General features: G+C 41.4%; 1 protein-coding gene across 1 annotated transcript; it reads right to left on the bottom strand.

The window, feature by feature from the left end:
- Nucleotides 1-1956: 1956 nt before the first annotated feature.
- klf5l (Kruppel like factor 5 like) lies at nucleotides 1957-24314 on the bottom strand. Its single transcript, XM_063488119.1, has 4 exons — nucleotides 24174-24314; nucleotides 11621-12554; nucleotides 10585-10644; nucleotides 1957-2135 (listed from the first exon to the last, which is right to left on the bottom strand). Exons 1-4 carry the CDS (start codon nucleotides 24312-24314, stop codon nucleotides 1957-1959), a joined length of 1314 nt encoding a protein of 437 aa, XP_063344189.1.
- Between the last annotated feature and the right edge of the window lie 657 nt (nucleotides 24315-24971).

Below are 24971 nucleotides of genomic sequence, written 5' to 3'. Positions count from 1 at the left end.
AGGCTGTGCTGAAACTCTGTGGGTGGTGGATCTGGTCTGTGGAGAAGCAGCATGCTTGAAAAAAAGTGATAAAAACAGCCTGTAGTGAACTCTGCAAAATAAGGTAGGTAAACGTAGTGGGTGTATGCCTGCTGGTTTATAACTGAGGCATGAAAAAGCTCACTGCCACTGCAGAACAAACATTTCACTGCCTCTGAATGGTGAAAAACAAAACAAACAAACAAAAAAAACCCAGTATGAACTCCAGCAGCAGTCCTGTTATTGATCAGCATGCAAAATTTACTGGAAGACGTTTAAGTCTGTTCTGAACAGAAGCCGCACGAGGACACGACACAGCTGCTAATCCTTTTACCCTGAGAAGGTTTAGATCTCCACGTGGATCGTGTTTTCGACACCTTTGGGAAGATGACTTTTAGTACCGTTCACTTTACAGCATCCACTACTTGATAACATTTATTTGGAAAGCATAGAAGGCTTTTCGCCCCCACACTGTTTTTGAGCAGTGCTCTTCCAACATGCTTGAGCACTAAAGAAGGGAAACCTTCACTATTCGTGGAAAAAAGTCAAAAAGATGCAAAAGCCCCATCGATTAAATGCTAAGCATTCATGTGAACGTGCACTTCCTGTTCTTTCAGTTAACAGGGCCGCCTGTGAGAGCGTAAGGTACCAGGCGCATGGTGTATTAACAAACCTGATTACATAATAGAGCTATCCACCCATCTCTATCTTTCTTGGGTTGAAGTGTTGAATAAATACAGGACAATTAAGCAAAAAGAGAGAAAAAAAGAGGGTGAAAAACAGCGCTGAATGGAAAAGGCAAGCAAACACCAAACTGTTGTCATAGGAGCTCCGTTGCCACGGCAACAGGTAATGTCATGGATACAAACATTGGCAAATTGCGCTGCTCCGTGAGCTCAACAGGTATTACCTGTATAGAAAAACAGGCAGAACTAACGAATGATTAACTTTTCCGTGCAGAGTTTTCTGATTCTGACTGATCTTTTTTTCCTCTTTTCTTTCTTTTTGTTTTTTTAAAAGACCCTTGAGAGGGAGATTGTACCACAAGGAAGTTTCGAAGTGGGATAAGACTCAATAACATTCGATGAAAAAAAAAAAAAAAAGGTTGTCAAGTATAAATTTCAATACATTCGTCATATTATTAAACACACATACGCACACTTACAAACAAGTATGTACAGAGGACAGGCAAGTGTTTCCACCTCTTAGTTATAGTTCATACCTCAATCGATAAAAGGCGGTGACAGAGGCGAAGATGATGATGATGTTGGCAGCAGATTTGTTTGAAAAGTTCATGTTGTTGTTGCTGGTGGTTTTCTTTTTTCTTTTTTTTCTTTACTCTTTTTTAAAATGCAGCAGAAGAAAGTTTTCCAGGATTTGATCAGAGTCCCAAGTCCTGATTGCAAAGTCTGTAGGGAGGGATTCGAATCGAGATTCACGAGCTGCTCGTGAGAGAGCATGTGATTTAGGACAAACTCCAAAATCACCACAGTGGTCGAATTTCTTTGCTAAACCGTCGGCTCTGGTGTGAGAGTTCAGCAAACTCTGCAGCGACTGACTGCAGACAGATTTTTATCTAACATGGAGCAACTCCAAAATCCCCTTTGCTGTTTGAACGACAAATGAAACTAACCGGGTGAAAGAGCAGCTAGTAACTGTAAGGCCCGTTCACCCGACATGTTGACAACAGATACGCAGGTCTGTTATTTATTTAAAAACTCGTTGGTGTAGCACCTACGCTGAAGTTTATCCACGGGTAAACTTCACGTGCGGTGCAACTTTTAATTAGATTTTTGGACAACTCATGAAATTAAACACCAGAGCACTTGGGGGAGGGGTGATTTTGGTTTTGTTTCTGACTCTTATAAAGCTGATTGGTTCAGGCGGCTGTCTCTTTATGCGCAATGGAGTGTGTCTGTATATGCAGGTATATTTGGTTTAGTTCTGGTGACGCTTCATGTGCAGAGCCAAATGGTCCGAGCGTGAGAAGCAGCGGCTGCAGGCGATGCACTTGAAGGGTTTGGCCCCGGTGTGTTTCCGGTAGTGTCTGGTGAGCTCGTCGGATCGAGCGAAGCGCCAGTCGCAGTTCTCCCATGTGCATCGGTACGGCTTCTCGCCTGCAAAAAGAGAAGAGGAGAGCGCAGAGGCGTCAGCTACATACTTTAGGTCTTTTCTTAAATTTCTTAAAGCAAAGACAAGTTCGAGACATCAGTACACATCAGTCAAATGACCAACTTTACTTGAACACACCACAGAAAGTGATTCCACTTTCACACACTCAGTCATTCAACATAAATGCTAAAGAAACTTCCTTTTACATACCAGATCGTGTTTTCTATCAGATATCATTTTAGCTCAGATATTTCTGAGTGTTTTGACGTTTGGCGGTTTGTTTCCTGCCGTTTGAAATATTACAGTGATGTCAGCACTCTAAAAATAACATCCCTTCACAATAAGACTTGTGTGCCTGTATGACGTCTGTGTGTAGTTGTATTTCTAAATGTGGGGGGGATTGTTTGAATGGCAGTTAGCATGCACTTTTGGTGTTTACTGCTTCCTTCTGTGAAAACTCCTGTCTGACTTCAGCGAAACTAAACCGAGATAAAAATCTCATGAAACAGTGTTTCAGACAATGGGTTCAACCATTGTGACGGTGGTATGCATAAAAACAAGTGTCAAATTGTGAAAGGAAAGATTTGAGTTGGAAAAGGAAAAAAACTTGTTTTCACATGAATTAACAGAAGATAAAAATGAAGAAAGACACAAACAATGAAGGAAATTTTACAAGGACCTTGCAGCAGTGTGTTTGCGTGCGTGTCATCCCAGCTCACTTTATGGACATTTTCAGCTACAGTTTCAATTATCAGACTTGGTGCATACGAGGGAGAAAGTTAAGAAGGTTGCTTTTCCTTTTTTTGTAAATATAACAGCAGCAAATCAAGTTTTTCTGCAGTAAAACTTGATGACTTTAAAGCATTAAAGATTAACGACCAATTTTCTGTGTGTTTGCATCATTCCTTTACATCTGAATCCTAAAGAAACTCCACACAAACATCGCACAGAAACTGTTGTCAGCACTGCAGTCTGTCTTCTCTCTGATAATATTTAACTGATGAGTGCGCCTGAATTGGATAAGCAGAAGAAAATGGATGGATGGAGCTCGTTTTATTCTATCAGCTCAACTTTATGTCATTCTGCCAACTTTCTAATGTGATTATCATCAAAGTATTTTGCCTTCACAAGAATTAGACTTGTTTTAATATCCCAACTCAAGCGAGTGAACATCAATAAGACTGACAGTTTATCTGTAACCACTGAAAGCGGCCTTTGTGTCAGGAGTCTCGGAGCACAGCACGAGTCGTTGTTACAGGTGTGGCAGTGTTTGATTGTCACACTGCACATTAATAAACGTAATTGTGAGATTGTACATAATCCATTTTTTTGTTTTTGGAGGGGAGGTTGTGGCTTTGTGCCATTTGCTGAAGACTGAAAACAAAATTGTTCAGAGGCGTGGATGTAAAAACTAGATTAGCGTTGTGTAACCCTATAGGCTGACAGCCTGCTTTGTTTTCATGTCATCAGTTGCTTTTTTTAAATCCATGTTTTAGAGAAAATTAAAAGGATTATTGGAGAAAGTACAACTTGAACTCTTGCAAAAGCACAATGTCCCTGAATTGTTGATTGTCTGGGACATAAATCATATTATGCTCCTGTAATTATAAGGTAACAGTAATGGGTAAGAAGGTATAATGACAGAGAACCTGTAGAATGGGAATTCAAAACACTGTGGAATAACGAGTTAAGAAAATCTAGCACGACAGTTATCTTACCCCACCCAAACATGGACATTTCTCGGCTGTGCCACAACGTGCTCTTGCCAAACAGTGAGCTAATCATCAACAAAGAGAGAAAAAAAGGCGCAGTTGAAAGGGTTGGTATGCACATGACAAGAGAGAAAGAGGGGGAAAAAAGTCATCTTTCATAGCCAAGGTGGAAATTAATGTTCAGGAATCAATGCGAGGCCTGAGCACAAACATAAGTGAAAAGGAGATAAGCAAACAATAAAGGTCTGCTCAGGCCAGATTCCTTCAACTTTGAGTCGGTGCTTTCCAAAAGAAGAAAAAAAAAAGTTCATGCCCTGATTAAAAGTTTAAATATGGCGTTTTCCTAAATGAAATGCCCCAGTTCCAGGAAAGTATCCAGACTAGATTTATTATTGGTTCCAATGCAGAATAAAAGCGATAGCTTTATACCTTGTACTGTTTGCTCACTGTCAATAGACTGTAGTGTTGTTGACATTCCAAATAAGCAATCCGGTAGATATTCAATGCCATAAAGTATAATTTCTAAGACTCTAAGTCCTGCCTGATAGGCTGAGGTAACCTATCAGGCAGTGTCGAGGGAGTGTGCCTCTCCTCGGCTGTGTGGGCCATCAAGTGCTCATTATTAGCATGGGCCCTGTTTGTGCTGATTAGATAGCTTCTGTTATTGACCATCAATCACCAGTGACAGCCATTAATGGAGTGAGTGGGTCCAAAGAGCAAAGGGCGGGCGGGGATTTTAGGTGACAGGAAGGAAATGCAAGATTTTGTGCGTCTTATCCTAAAAAAAGTGTATTTGCAATTCACATTTCCAAATATTTTGTCCTCAGTTAGTCCAGCCACTCTTCTGGGCAGGTACAAGCTAAAAATAACAGGACCGCAAGTGTGCTAGCTCAGACGGGACCGTGGATCATTGGGTTTTCTCTATTATTTTCAAGCATCTTTACCTTAAAGTGCCTTAAGATTACTCGTGTTCTTAACCGACTCTAAATAAATAAAAATTAAATGGAAAATAAATCTGATTATGAACACGTTAATGGATTTTAAACAATCCAACCAGCCCCGAAACCCCACATTACAGGCACTCCAGCCTCCTTTGAGGGCAATATCCTGTTTCTAGAGGTAACCGCACTTGATGTGTGAAGAGGTGGAGTGCAAATGTCTCCATATAAAAGGTTTAGGTTCTCAACCCACAGGTGTGTTTGGTTTTCCTCTATAGCTGCGCTGATGGGGTGAAAAGCACAGACGCCTCTCTCAGACTATTATCCCTGAAAGCTACAGCAAACAGGACGGTGAAATATGACACACACACACGCGCAGAACAAACAGACTTGACTGGTATATATATAGATGGTGGATAAAAAGAAAAAGAAGAAAAAAAACTTACATAGGATCCCTTCCTTTAGTCAAAGGGGGGAAAAAATGGGTTTGTGGGAGATTTACTACACATGCATGAGAAGGTAAAAACTGACACATCCATCATGTATTTGAACTTAGAAAAACTGAGCTTCGACAATACCGAGACATTTCACAAAGTATTTAACTTTTTTCTGGCTGTCAGCACTGTTCAAGTGGAAACTGGAAATTTGCATGACTTCGCTGTCTATTTTTAAATTGCTTAACAGGGACGCTTCCTAAAAGGTACCAGTACTCAAAAGACTTCACAGGCATTTGTGTAGCTGTTTGATCAGGTGGCCGATTACAAACGGCAAAGCCATTATCTCTCTCTTTCTCTTGAATGCACACATATATTAATGAATGCATGAAACACACACAGAAACGTGTTGTGAAAACTTCTCTGATCTGGGTCTTAACTTGTGCACAAAAGACACAAAACTGATTTTTCCAAGTTGTTTTTGTCCATAAAACAACAACAACAACAACAGATTTTCTAACCTAATGCATTTCTATACCTTCTGCTTAATGTCATGGCAATGCACACTCAAGTAGAATATACCAGAAGTGTTATAATAACATTTTATAACCACCTCTGCCTGGCTTTACTGAGTCAAAGAGCAAACATTTTCAGGCTCTTCAGGACGCCAATAAACTCTTTGTGGACCTCTTGGCTTTATCAGCTCACCCTGTGTTTGTAAAGAGGGCTGGAGGGTTCCCTAATCAAACTGATAGTATTTTACTCTTTAGACACACACACACACACACACACACACACACACACACACACACACACACACACACACACACACACACACACACACACACACACACACACACACACACACACACACACACACACAACTGCAAAAGCCAACGTGAAGAGCTGGAGTGGCTGCTGAGGCCACGGTCAAGGTTTCGCCCACGAACCAGTGGGAGGTGCAGACTGTTATCACAGACGTGCCGATGAGCACAGATAGCGATGCACTTAAACAATATTCACATCAGATGCTCCCTCAGGGGGTTCATGCCGATTGCCTCCACCGAGGGCACCTGGGCTACGGCTGCTTGGCTGCTCTTCCTCTTCCTCATTCAAATGGGCGACCTGTCTGTGCTCCATCATGTTAAATATTGTTCACAGTAGTGGGTTACATATATAACCCGACCCTTCCTCTGTATAAAATTAAAAATGACACACTAAATGCACTTTAGAGGAAATAGTTTGCTTATTTTCCATAAAGTGTAATCTATGAAAAGATTGTAATAACAATATATTTTAGGGCTTCCTCTTGGGATATGTAACAGACACGTGTCCTGTGGGATTGATAAAGGATTCTGATTCTGACTCTAATATATTGAGTACAGCAGCAATGCTATATTGTGACAGCATCAATATATCATGACAGCGTCATATCTTAAGCTGTTATGCAATTTCCAAGTCTAATCTTCAACATAAGTAAGCATAACGTTACATTAGTCATTACACTTTACTCCTAAATATTATTACTTCATGTCCTGGTTTAGTACAGCGCCACTTTATACCTCAAGATTTACTAACTTCCATTATTTGAATAACTATATCACCAAAGCAGCTACTACATATCTAACTAATCAATGGTTATGAATTTGGGTTTCTTTGTCCTTTTGGTAACACTTTCTTTTAAGATCTTTATATAAGTACAAGTTAATACGGAATAAGAAGCTTATACACACTTATAGCATAATATTATGGTATATATTGTTTAGTAGTCTTGTAGCTGCAAAAAAATTGTTAACCATTAATTACACATTATTATATAACCTTTGTCGTGTAGGGGTTAACACCTGGAAGCTCCCCAAGTTTGAGACTTGGAGGAAACAAAAACGCAGCATCAAGGGGGTTGCATATTACATCAATCTGCAGTGATGACTAAGAGGAATAAGGAAGAAAAAAAAAGAAAAAAAGAATAAAAAATGTATATCTTATGATCAAATTATAACCTCATTCGATGATGTTAATGGCCATATAATCTTATTTATTTAGAATAAATTTACCTCCTATTATGCAAATGTGTTATTATTTGTCTTCAGTTTTTTCATCTTATTATCCTTTATGTAGTGGGTAAGAAAGTAATAAGTAACTATAGCTTATTAAAGTACCTGAAAAGTAACCAAAGATTTGGTCACCTGTAAAAGTAAACTGGAGCCAAAAAGTCTACAAACCCACTATGCATCAAAGTCTTCACCATCAGCCGGTCCCAGCACGCAGTGTGTACAGACATTAGACCATGCTAGACAGACAAATACATTTACAGCAATTTCAAGTTTCCAGTTCACTTAACATGCAAATCTTTAATCTGTGGGTGGGAATCTGAACATAAAGACCTTTACTTAAAGGGGATTTCAAGCTCAATTAGCCACCAGATTGTTCGACCCTATGTGTATATAGATTTAAACCCAAGCCCAGACCGGGGACCTGCAGTCTACAGCGACTGATTTGTTAGCAAAATCATCATCTAGAATGGAACAGTAAGTTGCAAAAGCACATGTCTGTTAGCCTGGGAAACATGACTAATGCTTTGTGAAAGACTTATAGAATATTGTATTGTATACAAACACACACACACACACACACACACACACACACACACACACACACACACACACACACACACACACACACACACACACACACACACACACGCCCAAGGGACTTCCTGATACTATTGCCTTAAGAAAAACAACTCATGTCTCTCTGGCAGTGAACTGAAACAGACATAAATGAGGGATGATGTTTCACCACATTAAAGGTTCTGTGCCGGCAGACTGTTGATGTAACGTATGCGTTAATACCTCACAGGAAACCCTGTACGCACAGACTGACACCAGTCGTGCAGGCATACATTACTATGTAGTTGTTAATGAGCCATCCCAATTAAACACTTTTGGGTTAATCGGGATCAATAACAGCCAGTTTGTCACCTTTGATCACCGTGAGTAGCTGCTGGTTCGGTGGTATAAAACGGTGGGAGACATGACTCTCGGTAAATGTCTCAATTTGTTTTTGTGACTGGTTCATAATTACACACCGAGTAAACAAACACTGCAATCCTATCAGTCCTATCTATCGATCGATCTACAGAATGTAAACATGGGTGTAAACTTGGCAGGTCCTGTTAAGATACTATGTGTAGATTAATAATAAAATAACGATAATCTCTCTAGAAAAGCAATAAATGAACAATGTGTGTTATGTTATCTTTTTTAATTTCTTTGATAAGAAAACTACATACAGCATTCTTTATGAGTTAAAGGTGTGGACTGCTTCTACTCAGACAGGAAAACAGAACCAATTATAGAAAGGTTAATGCTGTAATGTAACTTTAAAAAGGTCAGTGTGAAGTCAGTGGTAACTTTATAGTTTTTGGTTTATATTTAAGGTCCAATATTACGCACCGATTCATGCGTGTGACTAAGTTCAGCAACCCAAATAAATCTGAGAATAAAAGGGGGGCCTAGAACGCAGCTGTGAGGCACTCCACAAGCACAGTATGCAGATGCCTAATCAATAGATAAGCCAAGCTATTTTTAAGGCCGATGTAAAACGACTATCCATCCAGCAAATCACATTTGTTAAGGAAATAATCATAAACTAACTAAACCTTGTGTCATTTATACTGTATTGTGTCATGATATGCCTCAAACACTTGCATGAGCTTTGTAAATTTCTTTTGATTTGCCTTAAACATTTCCTGGAGTTCAGAACAGTCGGTGCAATGTTTCTTTTACATGCTCAACTTATGAGTCATCAACTGAATGCAAAACAAGACCAAACAAGCCTGGTTTGGCCAGACAGCAAGCGAAGCCTGGCGGTGGGAACCGTGGACTGACCAAAACAAGTAAACCAGGAATCCTTGGTCAGTGACATGTCTGCTGCTGTGGGATCTGCTAACCGTGACGCACTCTTTGAAATGAATGCCCATCACTCCATCACGCATTCAGCCTACGTCCAGTTGCGGTCTGCTAGTAAGACGCATTTAGTAGCCGCATCGACTTGCCAGATGAATATAAGGATGGGACGTGCACTGCGAGGTGTGTGTGGGCATGTGAACGTCTTTGTTCTGCTTTGTAAAGGTATCTGCACGTGCCAACTCATAAATTCACTGCAAGTCACACCTCATGACACAGATCTAAGAAACGTGGGCAGGATATGAAATTTCATGTATGCAGACTGTTTATGACCCAGATCTAACGCACGTGGGCAGAATATGAAATTCGACATTGTAGGTCATAATGAAAGTGTCCGAATTTTGTCTACATTTGGGTCATGATATCGTAACAAACCACAGGTTTGGAGCCACAACCAAAAATACTGCTTAGCCAGTGATACAGTAAATACTGTAAAGGTTTGTTTTCTTTTCACAAACAACGGGCGCTGAAACATGCGGCTGAAGCCACTGAGATCCACACTTGTCAGCGTACTCTTTAATTGCTCTTGTTTTGTTTACCATTCTCACTACATGTTTCGAAGCCCATTTGTCTTTTGTGCTGCTGTATCCTGCTGCTTCAACAGCCCAACTTCCCCACTGGGATCCATAAATTTTCATCTTATCTATTTATGACCGCAGAGAGATCTGTTTCTATTTGTCTGTTCATTCACGTGTTCACGCTTCGCTCTGTCAATATTTTCACACTGGAGGAGCTCTGCAGCTTTAGTCGCATGAGTAAATCTTCAAAATCCAGGTCTGGGGCCGCTGGGAATTCACAGGTTTCATCTTACAGAAGGGAAATACATTGAAACCAGCCCCTCCGCCCCCCTGCTCCGTTCTCCGAACCCCCTACCTTCCTCCTCCTACATCCTCTGAAAAGGAACTGAAAAGCAGGAGTAACTGGTTTGGCCTTTATTTAACTGCGTGTCTTTCCTCTTTTTTTTTTTTTAACCCTTCTTTTCTTCGTCCTACCCTCCTCCCTCGGCCCTTTGTTCTCTTTCACTGGGGACGCTACGTGGACAGGTATGAACATGTATAAACACGGCGCAGAAAAAACAAAAACTCAAATATGTTGCTTCTGTGCCTTTTCTTTTCATTGCGTTTACCTTCTTCATCACCATCATCTCTATTATTGTTGCTGGGTGTATCGAAACTGGCGCTGACATAAAGCATAAATAAATAAGCTTAAAGCAACTGAACTTAGAGGATGACAAAGATGCATGACTGCAGCATGCTGCTGCTTCATCACCTAGAGTGTAAAGTTAAAAAACTAACTTCCAACCTTTGAATGTTTCGTGAATCAATCCTAAATTAAAATTGATATAAATTTGTAAATAACAGCAAAGACTGTATTTCAGCCCTCGGGGAGATTATTTTCTTACCTGTGTGTGTTCTTTGGTGTGCCTTCAGATGGGAGCTCTTTGTGTAAACTTTGGTGCAGCCTGTGAGGAAATAACAGAGGATCATAAGCCAGGAGGACAGCTGACAGGAGGACACAGCACAAAATCTGTCTTCAACATACAGAAGCATAGATGGACAGCATAGATGTTGACGAAATTCTGAATCATGAGGTGTTTACTTACTCAGAACATATTAAAAGTACACCGTTTGGATAACATAATGCAACATCTTGCTTCTAATTTAACTGCAAATTTAGTTGAATAGCAATGGGTTGTAGTCTTCACTGCAATGAACAGTTAAAGGAACAATGATAATATGTATTATTTATAAAACGAATAGTAAAGTAACTGATGCAAAGTTTGCTTTCAGCCTGGTTTTTGCACATTTTCTCTCACAGTATTAATGACTGTGAGGATTTAGTTTGCAGGTCAGAGGCCGTGCATTGCTGAAAGATTTGCATGTGTGTTGCTTTGGGTATAGAGTTTATTTACATTCAGTGACACTGGGAATTGGACTACTTCGTGTGTGCAGATATGGGATTGACTGAACCATGCTTTGTGTGTCCCATTGGTAATTTAGAAAAGATTGTAAGTGAGGCACAGACTGCCCTGAGCCGGCAAAGTGCACCACTTTTCGCGCTTTCAGGTGATGTCACCAGTAAGATCCCAGTACAAAAGCGAGACAAAAGCTGCCCCTGACTGGGCTTTGGGGGCATGCGGTGAGGCACAAAAATCAATGTGTTGCGTACATCCTGGTAAGCTGCAAGGTTTGACTTGTTCATGTTGATTTTGGAAACTCTGTTTTGCCTTGAGCATCACAATGGTACATACCGGTCCAGACAATAGGGCATGCAAATGAAAGTGAAGTCAGATAACGTAGTTTCATTTCACATCGGCTCATATTTTTATTTTCAATTCAGAGAATCGTTGTTAAAACCAGCTACGCGGGTTTACTTTCTAATGGAGAAACTTCAGTTGTAAACCATAGTTTATAGTGATATGGAAACAGACCACCCACCTGGGTAGTCGCAGAAGTGAATCCTCCTCTTCTCCAGCTCTGGGTTGTTTCGCCTATTGTATTTTGGACCTGTTAAGACACCCTGGCCGTGTGTCATCAGCATGGCATGATGAGACATCCCCGCTACCTTTATTCCTCCCATACGCTGCTGGTAAGGGGGTGGACCCTGGGGTGCTAGGCTCAGCAGCTCTGCCTGGCCGTCTGGGCTTCCGGGCTGGGAATTTGGTGGCGAAGGCGGTAGGCTGTGTGGCGCTGTGTGCTGGGACGAGTTGTTTGGAGAGTGCTGGTAGTAGCCGGGATGATGATGTGGCAGCTGGTGCTCTGCCATCATGTAGTTGCCGTTGGTCGTCGGCAATGTGGCGTTGCCGAGGTTCAGCATGGTCCTGCCGCTGCTGGAGCCGTGCGGTGAGGGACTGTTGTGCGACAGGGTCATGGTGAGGTCACCACTGCTCGCGATGGGCATGTGGTAGACCTGCGGCTGTGGAGGTGGAGGTCCGATGTGAAGCTCTGTGTCCAAGTTTGGCTGCTGCTGCTGCTGAGATCCTGTGGTCACGCTCACCATTCCTCCAGCGCTCATGTCCGGTTTTATGAAAACGTTGTTGACTACAGGCGGCACGCTGAACACCGAGGTGAAGTCCGGAAGGGCCTGGCTGGTTGGGATGGAGCAGGGCACCTCCATCCCGGGTTCCGTCTTGATCTGCTGTGGCGTGAGGGTCTTGGTGTTGGGCCTGTAGAGGCCTGTGCGGAGGTGAGTGGTGCTGGGAAGGATGACGTTGATGTTGAGGCTGTATGGGGTGGCAGGTTTGTCCTCTGCAAAGTACTCGTCCACCACGGAGGCGCTCTCTCGTCTGTACTTCTTGTCGGTAGTGTCATTCGGGGTACTCAGTAGAGGACTGCTGTGCTGGGGAAGGTATTTGTCTAATTCGAGTTGAATCTGAAAAAGAAAAGAGACGCAAAGTTAACAGAAATACTTCAAATGTGTACTGAAACTAGGGGAAAAAACATTCACACATTTATTTCACAAATATCCTACCACACCCTTTAAATAACAATACATCATAAGCTGAGATTTGCACACAACTGTTGCTGTTAAAACTCACAGATCCCACCCATCTACGACAGACTTCCATGTTCACAGTTTTGGATTCTTTTCATGTGCTTTTGAGTCCTAATCTGATCAGTGCTTTAAGAGATTATTTGGTGAACATGGATGCAGAAAGTTACACCCATTCCATGAAAAAGATAACACAGCATGGTTGGAGGATGCTGTTTCTCCCAGCATCCTCCTTGCGTCATAGCTCACATTCCTGTTTCCTACTGAAGCTCAATGTCCTGACAAGCAGCCACAACTGACAGTTGGGGCAGATAGCTAAAAAGGGAATTCACCTACAAGTAAATCTTATAATACTGTAGCCTCCAGGCCTTTAGAGTGCATCACACCTGCTGTGTGCTTGAATGATCATTCACTCACAATTATGCAGCTGCAGCAATAATCCTGGACACTGTCATATAAACATGCATACACTCTTACAGGTGATACACATTTAAAAACAAATGCTTCCCTGCTGAAAGCTGAAAGCCTTGCCCCTTTGCTTTTACTGTGCAGCAGGCTTTTGCCAGTAAAAATCCACTGGGACAAAGGAAGGGACGTGTTTTACATTTTCATTCCATTGGGATAAAGAGAAGAAGATGCAAACAGCCAACAGCGAGAGCAACGCAGGTAGAATTCCATAAAAAAAATTGTAAGGAAAAAAAAAAATGCAAATAGATTCAAACCTTCAGTTAAGTTTCATTTACACAGTGGCAGACCAAGCACATAAGTAATCTAGGGTCACTTTACATAGTCTGTTCAAGTCTTGTGATCTTAAAGATGCAAATCTGACAACTTCCCCTTGACCGAGCACTAGACAGAGAAACGTCCAATGGAATCACATTTAGAGAGGGTGACCATCTGCTGCGTCCGGTTGGGAGAGAGGGAAAAGCGAAGAAAAAAAAATTATTGAGAAACAACAAACAATACCAACAATGGACATGCTGGCGGGGCCTGTAATCGTAGACCTGATGTACAGAATGAAAGAAGACAGAGATGAAAAAAGCCTAGGCTACTGAAAGAGAAGACAAAACTAATGACACGCAACAGTGCCAGGCAAATACCTGGAAATTAAAAGGAAACAGAAGAGATGCACTGCATCATGGGAGGTCCCGATGGACGTATAGCAGCATAAATAAAGAGAGGGTTCCAGGCCATATAATCTAGTTCTAACTATAGGAGTACAGAACTCTACTGGATCAAAAATGGTAAGATGAGAAGGCAGGTCATTAATGGCTTTGCATGTAAGGGGAAGGTTTTATATTTGATAATTCATTTGTTAATTTGTTAATAACTCCCTATTATATAACTAGTAGCTAATTAGCTCTGTGTAAATAAGATGTGATTATCTGGTTCAGTGTAGTGACGGGATCCCCAGCTGCACAGCGTTCTTGTTCCTAACAAGTTTCTTTTTCAAGGAACTTGTGATTTCTCAGATATCTCACAGTGATGCATATACAAGGCATCCCACTTTAGCAATTTACTCACTAAAAGTTGCACCAGGAAGGGTATAAAACCCATTTTTCACCTTATACCTCATTAATTTTGATCCATAGTACTTACATCTCTATGACTGTATTTTTTATTTGTACTCCTCTCGCTAATTTAAAGACGGTGAGGTCTACATTTAAAAAAAAAAAGGCTTGAAAGTTGGAGGAGGCCAAGAAAATTGTAAAAGTGAGACACTGTGTGGGTGTCTGCTACACAGGTTTTCAATGCAACAGGTAGCATTTATCATTACAACTACCAGAATGTGTGCTGGAGCACAAAAGAACCATTTCCAGGTGACAGGATGAAACAGGCAGAGTGAAGAAGAAAATAAACTGCAGATATTTTCTTCTGATTAAGTAGAAAACATTTGATTTTCATCCAAAGTGCACCTTGGCACCATTTCTCATTTAAAGTCTACATGTGGACTATTGCTCCTTCAGAGGTGCACATGCTGTCGAACAAAAAAAGGATCTAGACTGCAGAAGCCACACACTGTGTCTACGATCATAAATGCACGAAGCCGTTTAATGCAGGCTATTTATGTGCTGTACATATGCATGCAGAATTTCATACTGTTCATGCACACCAACTTACCGACAAATTAAAGTTCACATGAGCACGCTAACACACACAAACAGGTAGAGAGTTGGCTCCATGGGTGTGGCCGACAGTCTGATGCACGAAGAAGAGGAGGAGGGGAAAAAAAAAAAAAGGGGGAGAAAGCACTCACAGCTAAACCAAAACAAAGGCTGAAGGCATGAGAAAGGTGCAGTGAAACCTAAACACTGTCAGGTAAAAATAGACCTGCCAGACAAATCTGATCCACACAGTGACGACAGATATACAACCAGGATGATGGGAGGGAGGAGCGACCAGGTTAAAAAGAGTGGTGGGGGTGGGGGGAATCAGGAAGAACAAAGGTCCGGAGAAGAGAAGGAGAGAAAGCCACGTGAGCGGTAAAAGTGATGATTAATTCTGAAAGTGATAGTTATGTCTGAATGAGTGCGGCTAATCTAACGGGGACATCTGATTAGATTAAAAGAGATTGGAAATCTTTACAAACAAACTCCAGAATAAACTCACAAACTCAAACCAAATGCTGCGCTCTGCCAGTCACTGAAACATAATGTTCACTGACCAAAAACGTGTTATTTCAGCACCAGTTATAGTGCTTTTTGGTGATTCGAGATTGGAAGACAAGAATTATTTTAACTGATCTCGATCCGATCGGTGGGAGAGTGAATTCCATGAACTACGCCCCGTCCGTGGGAGATCACAAATCCGCAGCTCGCAGTAAAATCCCGCTCTGAAACGAGCCATTTGGGACAAATGACCTAATGAGGTGCTGATGTGTTCGAGGTCGCGTCCTGCAACCGAACAAAAGAGCAGAGCGGGCTTGTTTCAATGCGCTTATTCTGCAGCGCTGCTTCAAGTGCCAGCCCCGTCATCACACCAACATACACACACTCTGCTAATAAGCTGTTGATGTATTTGCACACACAAACCTTGGGTGGTTATTGGTCTGTGTGCACTTGAACTTGAGGAATGTGTGTATACTGCATGAAAATTTCTACTACGTGCAATTCAATTTACTTAAAAGGCGTATCCCTGTTTTCACTGATGGTGGGTAACAATTAACAACAGAAACAATAGGCAAATGCATGAATTAAAGAGGCACAATTAAGAAGGGAAAACTAAATCTATGATGAATTCAAAATGAGCAAAACTGATTTTACAGTGAAACCGAGTTTTGGCCAAATGCACCAGTCGCTGAAGTGGTTTACAATAGAAATGCCTATCATGCATTTCAAACAGCCTCGATGCAGTGATTAGTACTATAAACATGACAAGAACATAAACCTGAGGGCGGGGAATAAATTGAGTATTATTTGTGTTGTGTACGTGGGTTCTGATTTTCTGTTGGCTTATTCTTAACTTATTATTCATTGTGATTCTTTTCTAATCCTCGCCAAACAAACTCAATAAAAAAAGTCATTGTATAACGAATAAGCATACTCCTTGCGTGCGGGTTTGTCCGACCTTGTGTGCGAGAGCAAGAAACAAAGTACTAAAGACCGGCGCGAGCGGCAGCGCATGTGTTCTGTGCCTTTTTTGCATATTGCTATATGCACATGTCTCTGTGTGCACATTTGTATGTGCGTGTTACTGTTAGAGCGTGTTTCCTGCAGGGCTAGGATAGATGGCCGCCATTCATCGCCGGTAAACTGCCCTGTCATCAGTGGAATCTGAGCACCTGGTGAAATGAAAGTTTTGGGTATTTACTGAGGGGGAGAAAAAAAAAGTGAAAACAAAAACAGACTCTCTGTTTCCTTCTGACTGAGAGCTCCTTTCACGATGGGACACAAACAGGTTCTGTAGTGCCGGGGTGCTGGCAGCTGTCACCTTTGGGTGCCCTTGGTCATGTCCCCTTACTGGACTGATGTTGATCTGTCTTCCTGTCAGCAAACACAAACAAACTCTCCATATGCTCTTTTCCTGAAGGCATGAAGAGAAAGGTCAGGGCTCTCATCAAAGAACATTTACAGAGAATACCAGCTACTCTGAAATGCACAGAATGTACATATTTTTAAGTTGACCAACTTTGAAAGATCTTTAAAAATGCAACCGACTTAAAAAGAGTCCCTGCCAAAAGCAAGAAGCGATTCCTCCTCTCTAAACACAGAAGCGAAACTCTCCTGTCTCGACTCTCACCAGACTTCAGGAAAGGTTTAACGTTATCACTTCAGCCCCATAAACAGGGCTAAGGTTAAAACCTCTCCTTTGCATAAGAGGACGTATTTCCTTCATTTGCCCTACAACTATTCTGGGTTTCTCTTTTGCCTTTAATTCATTAACAAGAGAAGCACGGTGATCTCAAAGGAGTCCAGTGGTTTACAGTTCAGAAAGTCTTTTGTTTTATGTGGTAAATGAGGAGAATATCTCTGGGCAAAGACTGAGTTGGTTAATAATTGGAGAACATGTATAACTGTTCTGCTATGAATCCTTCTGCCTGATAACAACAATCTCTTATCAGCTGTGTTCAGGTTTATGGGGCAGAGTGGGAGTTTCCACACTTCTGGCCAATTTCACGTCCATTCTTAAAGGCCTACTGTATCCTTTAAGGCCGACTAATACAATGTGCAAAAACCTTACACTACTCATCAGTAATAATGTATACACATAGCAGCATATACTTGTCTTTGGACTTGTTAGTATTTTTCCCTTCACAGTCACTGCAACCTCAAGTTTCCATTCATTATGAAAATTAGCCTTCAGAATCAAGCTTGCGTTAGGCTCTAATACACTGAACATATCTGCAGTCATACTCAAGCTGGTATGATTTCAAAACATCCACATTCTTTGCTTCTTAGCTGTAAGGCATACTTCAGTATAAATATTGTTATTCATCTCTAAAATATCTATGAGATCGCATGCCAGCATCATCGAGAATGGAGTCATTTTCATTTTCCGCCTACACAGAGTAGCCGTGTGAACCCTGATTCAAACCCTGAAAGCCTCCAAGCTGCAGGGTCAATCCCCCTCCTCCTGCTAATTGCAAAACAAATGGCTTCGTCTGCACGCCAGTTTTCTTTTATGGCTTTCAGGAATGCAATGGTCGTTCGCCTTTGGATCTCCATAAAAAACACAGCTCTGTGTCAGGGCTCCCTGGCTGGGAATCAACAGAGCAGAAATCATGACAAGGTCATCAGGGCAACAACAAGACCTTTCATACCACGGTGATGTTTTATTGGCACGGATGATCACAGAGAAATGGAAGCGTGTTTGACTTCCCAAGAAAGTGACGAGCTTTCCAGGTTAAAAGTGGCAAAGTGAAACAAGCCAGCAGAGGTTGCTTTGTTTTAAAAATGTACTGCTTCACTGCTTTAGTAACATCTGAAGACGAGTGAAGAGGGCGAGAAATCTTTTGATATTCACCCAAATGCCTTCTTTAGTCTCTGATTTCCTTACCTGGATGTTTAAGCATGCGTTAACTATTGCATAGTTTTGTTACAACGACATAATCTGGAAAATTTGGGGGTATTTTATATGCCACTGATGATGTGGCATAGCTAATAAACTATATATACAGACACACTACTATACTGTATATACTACTGCACTGACACATAAAATTGCAAACAGTAATTTTGAATAAGGATTGTTTTTCTTGGTTTACAGTTCTGAGGTAAAAGAGGGCAAAACAGATATTTAGGCAGAATCCTCAGGAACCCTTCTGTGGTCATTGTTATTTTATTTGCATATCTTAATTTTAGCTCTGCTTCTAGCAATGACCTGCAGCATGAACTAGCACTTATAACAGTCTCTGTCTTTGCTGTTAATCATTGTGTAAACCTACGCCATTCTGAGGCAAAGTCTTTGGAAAGGAAATAACACTTTTCTTATATTCCTGTTACCACTTTGCCCAAACGGTGACCTTTTTCACACGTTATCCTATTTCTGTCTCTTATTTCTTATCGGTCTTTGTTCTCTGTTCTTCCAGAAAATGGTCTCTCAAGTTTATCCCGCAGTTGGGATGAAGAAACTGAGGAAGTCCAGTATCTCACTACATGTTTAGAGATAACAGAGATTTTTTTTTTTGTCTCACCACAAAATGATTTCAGCCTTTGTTTTTCCCTCACAAAAGCAGTTTTGACTGTTTTTCCAGACGAGTGAGAGGGTAAACAGTGGCGGTCATTAAAGAGATTTTGCAGCTTCGGTAGATGAGTTTGCAGACAATAAGCATTAGGAAATGGCAGAATATGACTGTCTGCGGGCGGCATGTGTTGTCTGGTATGGTAACACAGCCGGGAATGATGGGTAGAGCTGACACCAGCAGACCAAACAAAGTGAACAGAGCAAAGCATGAGTCATGCTAAGAATTGTTCCTAGGTTTCTTGTTGCTCTCAGATGCAGTGTGATCAGACTGATTTATGGGTGTGAATACAGTAACATAAATTTAAAAGAGACTTTTGAACCTACAATGTATTTTCCCATATGAATCAAAGGCGTTTGCCTTTAGACAACCTGTTTATTGATATGTGGCTACAAAACACACAATGGCGATCAACAGCAGTGACGGTTGAATAAAAAATAAAAAGCCCAAAAGACACAACTGGCAGTCAGGTGAGCACAATAACATGCATGTTATAGATGAAAAAATTAATAAATATACGAGTAGAAGAAGAGTTCCTGGAGCTAGATAAATTTTAAGTTCACTTTAGATAAAGCGAAAAGAAAATCGTCCTAGATTTCTCAATAACGCAAATAAAAGTGTTTCCCCACAGCAAACTTCCTTTCACCGATCACTGTAGGGATCCCTGCAAGTCGAAACTCGTAGTCAGCAGACACTTGCTCAGATGCAAATTCAGCTGCATGTGTTGTCCTGGAAGTCAAATCATTAGTCAAACCAAAACCATCACAGACCTCAGCTGCATGTCAGCCGCGAGGGCCATATAAAGGGAGGGTTGTGCGACTATAAACTAATGGGGGAGACCGGGGTTCACATAAGAAGGCAAGTCTGGTCAAAACCATGGCACAGGAAGGATACACCCAAACACACCACGCTTATCCCAGGAGGTACAACTAAAATATTTATAAAGCCGTATCTGAATATTGATCTTCAGGAAGCATTCAGCGTGACTGGCGACATGCTCTTGATCTGTGCTCCATTAAGTTATTCTGTAACCTACCCTGTCGTCTGCGCTCAGTCATACAGGAAACCCACAGGTGATATAATGACAAAAGAATCTGGAAACAAGTTTCATATCGGTTACTTATTCCGGTATTAATAATTAAGAACATGAACAGATTTGTCCAAGTTTTTAAAAAACGCAGTGTGTCAGAAGACTGACAAAGACACAGATGATGCCTCAACAATGCCGTAATGAACAGTCAAACCTTAGCTGAAATGTTGATGCCTGTAAGGACTGGTTCTTTTCTAATAGTGACACATCATTTACAAGAGAAAAATGCACAGCTTTTCACCCTTCGAGCTTTTCAGATTTGTGGTTTTGCAACGTAAATGAAGAATTCCTTTCAAACTCATCAAGCAGATTTATGTGCAGGCTGAATAAATGCCAGTGTAATCACAAGGAATGTATGGCTTTTAAAGAACTAGTCTCAATATGCTTAAAGTAAATAGAAAGAGAGGATACAGCATGATGACAACCTTAACAAAGGGATAATGTTAAACTATTAGTGTTTATTTGTAACACCAAACTCAAGAGTCCTGTGCTCACATGATAAGTTTCTGTATATAAAAAAAGAAAGTGTGCAATACATGAAACGGTGTCCAAAATATGCGGGCACAACAGAGGTGGGTGTTACTAGCCGAGACTAGTAAAGTTGTGGGCCTTTTTCGAGGTAGTACGCAACTGTGCACGAAAGTGCATAATGACAGGGAGTTAAGTTCCGGAAATCAGCCATAAAGTGTCTACATAGGCCCACGTTAATGTTATGACGGCATCTCGCTGCAGAGTCGAGAGTCCAGAGAGTAAAGTCCAGTTATCAGTTATGAGTCAGGCCAGAGAAAAAGAGCACGGATCTGCAAAGGAGTACGAGTATCCATGAATTATCCAGAGAGCTGGACTTTAAGGTTACAACGTGGCTGACCAATAGTTAGTTGATGATCATTTACAGTGGTGGTCCTTAAAGTTATTAAAGTAGTAATTTTTAAATATAGAATTCTTTCACCAGCCTTGTCAAGCATCTATAGTTTAAGCAGAAAGCATGTGGTTAACTAATGATCTCGAATCCAAACCTCAAGTTAGCCACTAACTTCTGAAAACAAGTCAAATTTTTGCTTTAGTTGATCAAAACTGAGCTAAAAAGATCAGCTGGACCCAGACTAGCTTTAATGAATTCTCTGTGACTTATTAAAGAAGACCAAGCTGCTGGATCTGCTTTGAAACATTTTCAAACAGCACGTCTCAAGATCAGTGAGTTCATTCACTAATTTTTTTGATGGCTACAGAAAAGCAACACTATAAACAACAAAGGGGAGAATTTTCCAGCCATTCGAAGTCCTGGATGGTCCTGGAGTTCAACCATTCCCACTGAGTTTTCATTGCCACCGTGACTTTCTCATGAGGTCGACCTTTATCATCCTTCTTTTGCCTCTGGGCGGCCTGTGGACATGCGGGCCCTGCTCAGACAGGTCGGGCAACATACGTCTGTCACGACATCACTGGAGTTAAGCTCTAGCATAATTCCACAAAGACCACTGCATGTTACAGCAATGAGCACCAAACAAAACAGCAGCTGAATTCTGACTGCACAAGCCAAACATTGACGCAACTGCCGAAAGTGACACAAGTCACACTGTTAGAGAAAACAGTGGCAAAGTTGATATTAACAACTATACTTCTACGCTAACCTTCATAGTTGATCATATCTGGAACCTAACAAACAAGTCTCGCTTTTTTGTCTTGTGATCATCTCAGTGACTGACAGTTTAAAATCTACGCTTCTTTTTCTGGGTTCACGCTTTCAGACATTTTACATTTCAGTTCATGGAATTCTACAAGAACACAAACCAGTTTAGGTTGTAAAATACTTTAGTTTATGGCAGCCATTGTGCTCTAAATACATCTGCAGGAAGATAGGCAGACAAGGTAGACAGTGTTTTCCAAGTCGTACAGAAAACTGGACGAAAATCTAAAAAGTTTACTAAAAATCAATCACTCACACTACCCACAGTTTCCATATCCAGTACCTGAGCATGATGGCTCAACTCAGAGTACCAATGTGAGTTTGTCCCAACATCTCAAAACTTCTCTGCTCGTTCCTCCTCTCCCTTTCATGGACACACAATTGAAAAGAGCCATCGCGGAGCACGACAGGGTTCATCATTTTAAGCTTTTTGCGGCTACACACAGTGCTCTCACGTCTTAGAGGTTGATTACTTCACACAGTGATTTTCATTGAGGCAGCTGTCATAGAGGAAACGCTGGTGTCCTGCGCTTCGTGAGCCCGCTCCTCATGTGCCATGCCCGAGTCCAAGCCCACCTTTTCAAGCAGGCCAGGACTCTGTACTCTTAACTGTGCTTGGGCAGGGTAACGATCGGCAAGTGTAGGTAAACGATTAAAGAAAGCGATTCCTTGCCCAGTATTCTCCCTCTCAATTAAGTTCATGAAAATCTAGCTTTTCAGTTTTAGGGTAATCCTGTCTAAAAATATCTGCTTTAGCACTGCCTTGTTTCCGGAATAACTAACTACTAAGCAGGCGTAATAGGCGATGGTCATTGTTATATAGAATATTGATTTTTTTTATGTATAGTTTTTGATCAGAATATATAAAATAGGTCCGTATAGAAGAGCCACAAAATATAAAGCATCACCACTGAAAGTTCAGTGATGTGGCTGGTCAGGCAAAAACTGAAGCGGCATAACCTGAAACAAATGATCTGCCATTAGAAAATCTAATACAAATATTTTCCTCCATAGCACAGCAGCACAATGAACTTCATTCAAGTTGTACAAACATGCAGATATCTAAATGGTTGATGGCTGTGGACAGATGTTTGCACCCATCTAGTGGCAAAGCCCACTGAGCCGATTCAAAAAAGCTTTTAATGTATGCTTTACTCCCATGTTTGCAGAAAGCCACAGCCTGAATCCAGCCCACTCTGCTAATGATGTTTCAGGCTGAACCTATTGCGTGCAGACACAACCTGTGAGAAACGTGTATCATATCCGCATATATGAACCTATGGAATAAAAGCCAGGAACAGACCGCAAACATTTTTAACCTGTCAAATCCACTTTGGCTATGCTTTGTTGGTCACGTGGAGCTGGCAGAGTGGCTTTAGCCTTAGGTCTGTGGATCAGCTACTTGTTTACCAAATATGTGGCAGGAGATCAAACTCAGCACCATACAAAGGCGTTCGGTTTCTGTTTGTGCTCTGCTGCGATCACGCAGGAACAACACACGCTTCACAGCCATTTAACTTTAATGCCGTCGTCATGTCTCTGCTGTGAATAGTGTACTGTTTATCCCTTTTTGCATTTATGATTTTCTGAAAACAATTAGGCACCCCATGTATACTGTGTATATGTCTACATAAACCATGAGATACTTCCTGAAATTCCCAGCAAGCATCCCCAGAAAGCCTTACACAGTGAGCTCTCCAAAGCAGTGATTAATATAGAAGAAGCTGTTTTGCAGAGTTCTCTAAATTTCAACCTGATGCTATATCATGTGACCAAAACCCCAAAATCAAAAAGTATACAGGTAGGGATGGTGAATAAAATTTGAGGAAACAAGGTGTAATGTGCACATGTACTCAGCTTCAAGATTATAAAAATAAACATAGCAAACATGTATGTAGCTTTTCATTTAACAGCATATAGAGAGCAAAAATAACTGCCAACACAGCAAGCTAGAACACCTGGTATTGCTTCCCCAAAAGTATATTAGCAGGGATGTGCATGGCTTTTCCCCCTGTATCCACATAAAACCTTATAGTATATGATGAAAAAAACGCATAGCGCATCACTGAAAACCACCAGACTAAAAAACTTTGAAAACATGGATAAAGCAACCCAATCCTACTGAAACCTCCTCCTTCAATAGCACACTGAGAAATATTGTTTGATCTGAACTTTGTGCTGCTGAGCTGCCACAAGTTGCTCCAAACAGAACCTACAAATAAACTTTACCTGCAATTGTTTTTAACCTATCAGCTGCGCCTCTATGCAGGACTTCTACCTGCTTGCCTGCCCGCCTTTACAGGTGAGCTGCTACATGTCACATGGAAAAGCAGCCTGATAAACACGACACACATTAGCCCCTCAGCCAGTTACATGACTATTACTGTTTGCTTATGCCAGAAACAACTATGTGTTGCCTAAAGCGGCACGTGGTTCCCATCCTCTGCGAAAAGCAGCAAACACCTTCAAACTCTCAGGTAGGCCGGATCTCCGGCTCACCTGAAGCCCGGCCGCGCTCAGCGGGTTGGGGGAGATTCTTACCGCGGGCTTGACGTCCTCGAACACGGATGTGTCCTCGGCGCCCTCCGCTCCCGACATCCTCACCGGCTTCAGCTGCGTGAAAACCGCCCTTTCTTCGGTCGCGTGGGGCGGATTCATGGCCAATCCTACACTCGTTGCCATTAAAGTTTCTCCTTAAACAAGTTTATCTTTTTTTTTCAGAATTTGTTTTATAAGTGCATATACAGTTACTAACGTTAATAACGCCCTACTGGAGCTGAATGCTATGGTGTAATCCACAGCCCTCCCTTTTCTTGTAGCTCGCAGGTAGACTTTACCTGAGCTCAACTGGACACAGCCAATCAGAGCAGACTTCCAGCCCACTCAAGGAGGCGGGACTCACCTGCCTGCAGGAAAACAGAGCATCAGGTGAAATGTTGCCCCTGCATAATAGGCCAAACATATGAAATACACACATTTTAACCAAGGTTTCTTTCTATTTTTCTTTTTGCTTTGAATTAAAAAAAATGCAATTTAAAGGATATTTTGTCACACGTGACTGAACCGCAGCGTCAAACACCCTGGGATAAGAATGTGTCAAATAGGCAGGGTGGAGTCATCCACATGTGTCATCCACTCATCACATTTCTTCAACTGCAAAATATGTGCACAAAGTTAAATTTTATCATTATCAGTTTTATCCAATAAGATACAATTATGTTACTTCTGTTATTTTATTTATTTATTTTTTGCTGCAAAATGAGATTGTCAAGCATACCAACACACAAATGTTACCATAAGACAGTCAGCATGCTATCGCTCTGAGATTGAATGGGGTCA

The sequence above is a fragment of the Pelmatolapia mariae genome, linkage group LG10_11 (genome assembly GCF_036321145.2).
Source record: "Pelmatolapia mariae isolate MD_Pm_ZW linkage group LG10_11, Pm_UMD_F_2, whole genome shotgun sequence".
NCBI classification, from domain to species: Eukaryota; Metazoa; Chordata; class Actinopteri; order Cichliformes; family Cichlidae; genus Pelmatolapia; species Pelmatolapia mariae.
Note: the sequence above shows the minus strand (reverse complement) of the source record. Positions and strands in the feature narration are given on the sequence as shown.